General features: G+C 39.5%; 1 protein-coding gene across 1 annotated transcript; it reads right to left on the reverse strand.

The window, feature by feature from the left end:
- Positions 1 to 918: 918 nt before the first annotated feature.
- Positions 919 to 3,955, reverse strand: sox3 (SRY-box transcription factor 3). The gene is made up of 2 exons (XM_031303440.2): positions 3,838 to 3,955; positions 919 to 2,951 (listed from the first exon to the last, which is right to left on the reverse strand). Exon 2 carries the CDS (start codon positions 2,540 to 2,542, stop codon positions 1,640 to 1,642), a length of 903 nt encoding a protein of 300 aa, XP_031159300.1. The 5' UTR covers positions 2,543 to 2,951; positions 3,838 to 3,955; the 3' UTR covers positions 919 to 1,639.
- Between the last annotated feature and the right edge of the window lie 4,065 nt (positions 3,956 to 8,020).

The raw sequence follows: 8,020 nt of genomic DNA on the forward strand, positions 1-8,020 counted from the left end.
CAAAGAAAGTCACAAATTATATATATAAAATATATATATACTTCGGTATTGGTACATCAGCACTGACACAAAGTCAATTCACAAAACTTTTCAAAACAGGATTCAGATGACAGCTTGTTTATCGGTAATTATACATTGTATAACATTTTTGAAATATGTGTTTACACCACTTTTAAATGTGAAGTGATCTGACACTTGTCTCTATTTATTTGTTATTTAGATTCTTAAATTATTTTATTTTTTGTACAAATATTATAATGAATTATTGTGATAAAATATGAAAAACACATTCAAAGTGACTGCTGACAACCTGTGGCATTGAATAGTCTTTCTTCACCAAGTAAATACTGAAATAAGGGAGAAAACTGTAAACTTAGGGTAGTATTCCAACGTAATATGACAAATAGTTTCTTTTCACCAGCTATTTCAAAAACTAATTCAAAAAGACTAGCCTCATTTTCCACTAGTGTCAATTCCAAAACTAACCTGCCTGTAAAATAAATGTTTACCAAAAATCTGATTAAAACCCAACAGGCCTAAGAATTATATTCTTGATTTTAAATGGATGTTTAAAACTATACACAAGCATTTTTTTCCAGGAAAGCAACAATAGAACTGGAAGACCAAATTATTTGTATAGTACCTTCTCCATGAAGACAAATCAGATGTGTTACCAACGTGAAAAGGTACCAGTATTTTTATTAATGAAATAATTATTGTGAGCAAACATGTTGAAATTGTAGATTCCAATTGTTTGATCGTTACAGGATTATCATTGTGGAAATAACAGATTGTCATTCAGTGTGTCTTTACACCTCTAAAATAAATCACTTTTCTGTAGGCCTACTTGAGATGTTTTTCAAACAACCAAGTCATATTTCCAAACCTCATATTACACACAAAAGACAGAGTCAAGAATTATGTTTCGTACAAATTTATTCAGCATTTAAGAATAGAGGATGGTCTTAAAATATGTAGAAACGTCAGTTTAAATAAACATTTTCGTTCAGGATGAGTAAACATGACACTGTCAAAACCATCATAACATTTTACAAAAACAAAATTTGAACATTTTTCACGTGACAAAACATCGGGTTCACAAGCTAAAAAGAAGAAAACAAAATCTTACTATAAATAAAACTTGCGTTTGCGACCCGCACAGTCTTAACATTTCATTTGAACCTATAGGTCATGAGGGGGGAGAAAATAAAGAGATTACAAAATTTGGACACAGTCGAGACAACTGACATTCTACAAATTAGGTGTAAACATTTATGAACCAACTTTCCATCCAGCTTTTCTGAAATACAGCCTCTCTTAATGAGGCCACATGCCTTTTCAGAGAGAAAATATGGCATTAATTAAAATATAGAAGTCCAATTCTTCTACATAAGTTGATTGCTTATACTTGTGATAAAAAGCCTCTTTGCAATGCAATTTACTCTGATGGGCTCAACGTTTAGTTTCGGTCCATTTCAAATGCATTTAAAATGGACAACTCAATACATATTGAGATACAATTGGGTTTTTTTAACAAAACTGCTGAACGTTGATTCTTTAGCAACCAAAAAGTTCAAGTATCCGAAGTACTTTTATTTATTTTTTTTTAAAGTTAGAAGTCTTTTTCTTTCTGTTGCTCTCAGATGTGGGTGAGAGGTAGCGTCCCATTGACGCCAGTCCCTGCGGTCTGATAGTGCGGATGGACGCTGTGTAACCGGCTGCTCTGCAGGGAGGAATGCTCTGCGCTTTCCCCGCCGGGAGGCAGGTACATGCTTATCATATCCCTCAGGTCCCCCAAACACGCCCGCTGAGAGTGGGACGTGATGGCCGGCGGCGGTGAGCTCGGCTCGGTCTTGCACACGGACGCCATGGAGCTCAGTCCCATAGCGCTGCTGGTCTGCTGCGTGTATGCTGGAGACATGCTGTACGTGGAAGCCGCGTTCATGTAGGTCTGCGCCGAGGACATCATCGGGTACTGGAGCCCTGCCATCTCGTATCGGTGCATCTGCTGAATCTGGGGGCTGTTCATGCTGTGATGCTGAGGGTAGGCCAACTGGTCCTGCATGAGGGAGTATGCACTGTTTGTCCACCCGTTCATGTGCGCATAACCGTCCATCCGCTGCCCCACCGACACCGAGTTGCCCACAGCGTTGGATCCTGGCGCCAACAGTCCCCCGGGCAAAGAATACTTGTCTTTCTTGAGCAAGGTCTTGGTCTTCCTGCGGGGACGGTATTTATAATCCGGATGCTCCTTCATGTGCATAGCGCGTAGACGCTTGGCCTCGTCGATGAATGGCCTCTTTTCAGCGTCGGTCAGAAGTTTCCAGTCAGCACCAAGCCGCTTGCTGATTTCAGAGTTGTGCATTTTGGGATTTTCTTGAGCCATCTTCCTCCGCTGTCCCCGGGACCAGACCATGAAGGCGTTCATCGGCCGCTTCACCCGCTCCTGGTCGCTGGCACTGTTGTTCTTAGCGCCCGGCGCCGAGCCCGAGTTGGACTGCGGGAGCGGGGTCTTGAGCTCGGTTTCCATCATGTTATACATTCAGGCGGCTTTTAGTGTTCACTCACAGGCACATAAAAAAAGTTCACAAAACAGCACCAGAAGTCAAAGAGGTAGAGGTACTGACCAGTCTTAAAAGAAGTTAGGATAAAAAATGTGCCCAAAGAGGCAAATGTGTCGGCAGGTGCTTCTGGTTTCTCTCCGCTCAAAGCTGCTCTGTCCCCCACTGCTCTGAAACAGAAGTCTGTAAACTTGTTCGCCCAGCTCATGTTAATAGGCCTAGTGGCCGGACCATGTGATGTGGATTGACAGCATGACAATGAGGGGCAGGCGACCAATCAGCGCGCAGCTCCCATATCCACCGTGTAACCAACTGGAGCACACAGCGCTGTGTTTTGGTTAGAGGAGGAGGGAGAGGTGAAGTTTTAAAACAGCAGCCCAGCTCCACAACCTGAGCGCAAAATGTTAGACATTTACAACCTTTATAATGTGAAAATGAAGATGACAAGTTAACAGAAAATGCAGCCGATTTGCTGTTCTTATTTAACGGATGTTTTTGGAACAAATTACATCCAAAATAGGTTATTTTGTAAAGTGGTTTCTAAATTTGGGACTCAGTTGAATAAAACTGAAAAAGTCAAAGTTCCAAAAAAAGTTTTGTAGACAGTTGAACAATGAAGGCTATGCCTTTAAATGAAAAGGAGGCTATATACATTCTGCTATATGCTGCAGGGAAACAAAAGTCTAAATGGATCAATGTCAATAAATGAATTGCAGGGACGAATCCCAACAGGCCAAAACCCACCTATGATGAGTGCACATACTTTAAGTAAAAAATAGAATATTGGAATAAAATGTGCCCTTGGCAGAGAGAAATCCTTTCATCTCTACTTGCTGTCAAGCACGCTTTTGTTCACAATCACAATTTTACAAAATATATATTGCCAACATCAAAACACCCTTGGAGTGATCTTATTTTAGGGATTTCGGTGCTGTCAAAACCCTCAATAGACAATATCTGTTTTGTTTAACAGATGGCCATAAATACCTGCTAATACATGTCCTTTAATCAATTACAAGTTAACCTGCCTTTGGGCTGAAATCATTCAATTCTCTTCCAGTGCAATATAACTCCTAAAACAGGCTAAATAAAACGGAATAAGGCTGATGATTCAACTAGTATAATTAAAACAATATCTTTATTTTTTTTAAAAGCAATCAATACTAATCTCATCTCATAACATGACCTTAACATGTTTTAACTAAGACAGTACTCCTTTTCAAATGAAATAAATGGCACGTTAATGTGGATGTTTGTGCAGCGTCAAGGTACCCACAATGCAAAACTTTAATACATCAACGACCTCTTGTGGAGAGGACGGGCTACCTCTTGGATCCCTGAGGGAAAGTTTAGTTTGGGATTCTGACTTCCAGACAGCTCGCTCCGTCGTGTTTAGTGTCAGCTACTGTTTGCTGACTTGTTTTCTCTCTGCCGTGTTAATGGTTATTAAAATGATTACGGTGGAGAGGCCTTCATTTGCATGTGTCTCCTTACAAACGACCTGAAACGCCGCTTCGCCGCTGAAACCAATCGCCCAACAACAGGGCACAGCTCACACCTGCTAATGATTATGAGCGAATCGCCCATCGAAAACGACTATTAACACCTCCGTATTTAGAAGAGCTCTGCAGGGAGCTGTGCATTTTAGAGCGTTTCGCCTCCCGCAGCTTTAACATCTAAAGTACGCCTCATGCATTGTATTATAGATGCAGCGCACCTGAGGGGCCGGAGCCTACAGACTTTTTATTTTTATTTTATTTATCACAGTTGTGGAAAGCAAATATTAAAATGCGAAGCCCAGTCTGTTGGAAAATCGCGTATTTAGTTGAAAACACTGACTCAAGATCAGATCTTAATTAGGGCTTTAATGAGCTGCTTCTATTAAATTATAATAACATATGTCAGTCATTGGTGCTCTTCTTTCTTCCCAATAATGACAAGTTTCAGTTTTCAAAATACAACTAAAACATATCACATACATTTTTTAACAAAGGGATATACAATGTAATTTGCAGCCATTACATGTTTATAAAAGTTACGCTGTGACTAAAAAACAGAGCTACAGAAAAGAAAAGGTATGACTTTTCAAATGAGACGGCTCATCTATAGGTACAAAGAAGAAAGAAAGAAAGAAATGATGCGTTATCTTATATGGAGGGAAAGCCTATAGTCCCTCAGCCATATAGTTGTAGTAAATCAGCTAAAAAGAGACATCACTTCATGGATTTAATTTTCGCGTTCAATGGGGCGTTACAAACAGAGCGGGGGCAATAAAACTAACGTCCAATTAGCAGCTATCTATTCTCAGGGACCAGTTATTTGTTTATCTGGGCAGATCTCAATACTGATCCGCTTGTAATCTTCTTATGGAAATTGACCGGTAGCAGAGAGAGAAAGAGAAAGAAAAAAAAATACCAGGAGTTTGGTAATGAGGGCCTCTGTGCAGCTAATTTCCTAATTAAGGAACGGAGGACCACCAGCACAGTCTGATTCAGACTCAACGAGCCTAACAGCCCAAAGGGGCTCTCAGGGCGATGGCTGCAGGGTCCCACTGTTGAATGTTGGGAAATATGTGGATGTCCTGATGGGAGGATATAACCTGCATACAACCAGCTAAATAGATAGATAGGTTTTTTTTAATGGATAAATTGTGAATATCATTTTTCTCTCAAACCACCGCTTTCTGAGGGGAAATCAAGTGTCTTAGTCGTTTTCGTTACAATAAATATGTATCGGATTATTAAAAGAAAATATTTTGTTGAAATTTCACATTTATGTTGACACAGCAATGAATCTGTAAAATTGATTACAGAAAATACAAGTTTGTGTTGATATTCTGGGATTTGGGCCTCGAAAATAAAACAATCGAAAATGTAAGCTATATTTGCAAAGAGCTTTAGGGGAATTAGAATCTATTCAGGTCGACAAAAAACCACATCAATCCCACCTTTGAAAAACAGTTGAATTCTCTGCATGTCCGCATCCTTTACTCGGCTGTCAATAGAGCTCTATGGCCAGACAATGTGAATTAATGACGGACAAAATGCGCTCAACTTTAATATTATACGACAAGACATCGGCGCTGCATGTCCGCCATTCAGCTGCAAAATAAGTATCTGATAAGAACTTGTAATTTATTGCCTTTTTATTGCTTTTTTATCACTATCGCCAGCGTTTACAAGTTGTTTTTGTTTTGATCTTATTTTTGTTTTTGATTTTTTTTTTTTTTGTATAATCGAAAGTCGCATCTGAGACCGACAATAAACAACATTATTGTACGTGTACATTATAAATCCCCCGACCTCCAGAATCAATAACTTTTTTTTGTTTTGTTTCAGCTCAGTGACTGCGGACAAGGCCTTTGAGAAACAGTAATTAACAAAGAATGGGTTTTCAATTACAGACACAATGGAGACTGTCTCATTAAGATTTGCATGATTTTTGGACCAGGAATGCAAATGAAGATGCAATTTACGCACGGTCTGCTGTTCCCATTGTGTCGGCGTGAATGGTTGCGTCCTCCCAGTTCAACACAGGTAAAATAATATTCACGGGTCATTTAAAGGAATAAAAGTGATGCTATTATCACCTCTTTATTTCACAAAGCAGGGCTAGTAGTCCAGGTAATTTGACTTATTTGACCCATACGAGACAATAAAATACTTAACAAAAATAGCCTAAAATGTTTAATGTCTGTGTGTAATGCAGAGTCATTGCTGAGGAACATTTATACTCTGTCAGATCTTAGTTATTTTTTGAAAACCCTTTGAACTGATATTAAACACATTTTTACAAACACTCTTCAGTCATGGTTCATTAATTCATTTCGGAATATTTCTTACTTAAGATTCTAAAAAAAATAGCTAAAGGCTTCTATAAAATGCATTTTTATTGCTGGATGCTGCTTTGGAAAATTCAGACGTTAATATTGTGAGCTATTCCAGCAACAGGTATCATAAAACCTCATTTATACTTACTGATAGCTTCTCAGAAGCTCTACATGGCAGATCTGTTATAGGAAAAGGAGCTTCACCTAATGTGAGTTTTTTGTATTTACTTTGAAACATTATCAAAACCTCTCTCTTAAAATAATATGAGAATATTCTTGGACTGCTGCATAACGTCCAAGAGTCCAAACTCTCTTTGCGGAGCAAACAACAAATTAAAAGAAATAAATAAAGCTCTGAAGATTTATTTCATCTAATTTATTTTCCTTTTTAATATGTTGAAAAATCATTCATGTTTTACAAATATGTGCAAATGGTGTCCAGATAAAGGATGGCCAAAATTAATAAGCAGATTGGTTGAAGATGGTGTTTAGACTGACAGTTTTTCTACTGTATGTACAGTATCAGGACAGAGAATAAATGACAGCAGGTCTTTCATAGAAATGTGATTTTCTTAAGTACTGCTCCGTGTCATTACTTTTCCCCGGTTGTTCCACCGTAGAGCGGCTGTATATGGAGCTTAAGTCATCATGAGCGAGGATGGGAAAGGATCAAGCAGGAAGATTAGTAAACTCACCACGTTGGGATGCAACCCCCGACGATCATCTCTTACTGGGCCCATCTGAGGCAGTGAAAGCGTCTAAGTTCAGTCGTTAGTTGGAGGGACTGTCACTCAAACCTTCAAAAGAACCACAACACACACTCAGAGGACAGATGCATTGATTTTCAGGAGAGCTTTTGTGGAGTGCTTCAAGTCTGTCAGGAGGACTCGGGGGCTAATAGAGAACGCTGCATTCTTGCCTCCACTGTAGCAGAGTAATTTGTATTTTCATCGTGGCGGTGGGGGAGTGAAGCCCAGGAGTGATATGTCCGCCACCTTGTTCAGCTCTGTGGAATGTAACCGTCTTACTTATTGACCTCAGCTTGTAAAACATCATGCAAAAAGCTGTTTTGCCTCCTGTAGCTGCCTCTGAAGAATGCTTCAAACTTTAGCCTCTTTTTCTCCCCGGCAGGCCAAGCATGTCCTTCCTCATTATGTGTGAGCAAGGCCAAGGCTGCTGACACAGACCCAGTGTAATCTCTTTAACCCGCCACTGTCATGAGCAGACAAGGCATGACCACCCAATACTCTGCTCCATCTCACTTAGCCAAGGGAATAGTTTTTCACTTCATCACCTCACCCTCTCTGGGATGTAGCTGCTTATCATTTAGGGATGCACATTTCAGACATATTTTATCAAGTATGCTTGACACACAAGTGCATGCAAAATTGTTCAGTAGTGCACACACACACAGCCGGGGTTAATCATTGTTACAAGACCACTTAATATAATCGTGTGCAGCAGTGTGCAGTTAAAAATTCACATACTCACTGACCCTTGGAGTTCCCATAATTGACACAAGCATTTTTTTTTTGCTGTGGTTATTGACTAATGAAGCTTAAAGCAAATTACATTATATCACAGGAGAGGACATCGGTGGAAGCATTTTTAAATGAATACACAATGATTA

Source organism: Sander lucioperca, chromosome 1, assembly GCF_008315115.2.
Source record: "Sander lucioperca isolate FBNREF2018 chromosome 1, SLUC_FBN_1.2, whole genome shotgun sequence".
Lineage (NCBI taxonomy): Eukaryota > Metazoa > Chordata > Actinopteri > Perciformes > Percidae > Sander > Sander lucioperca.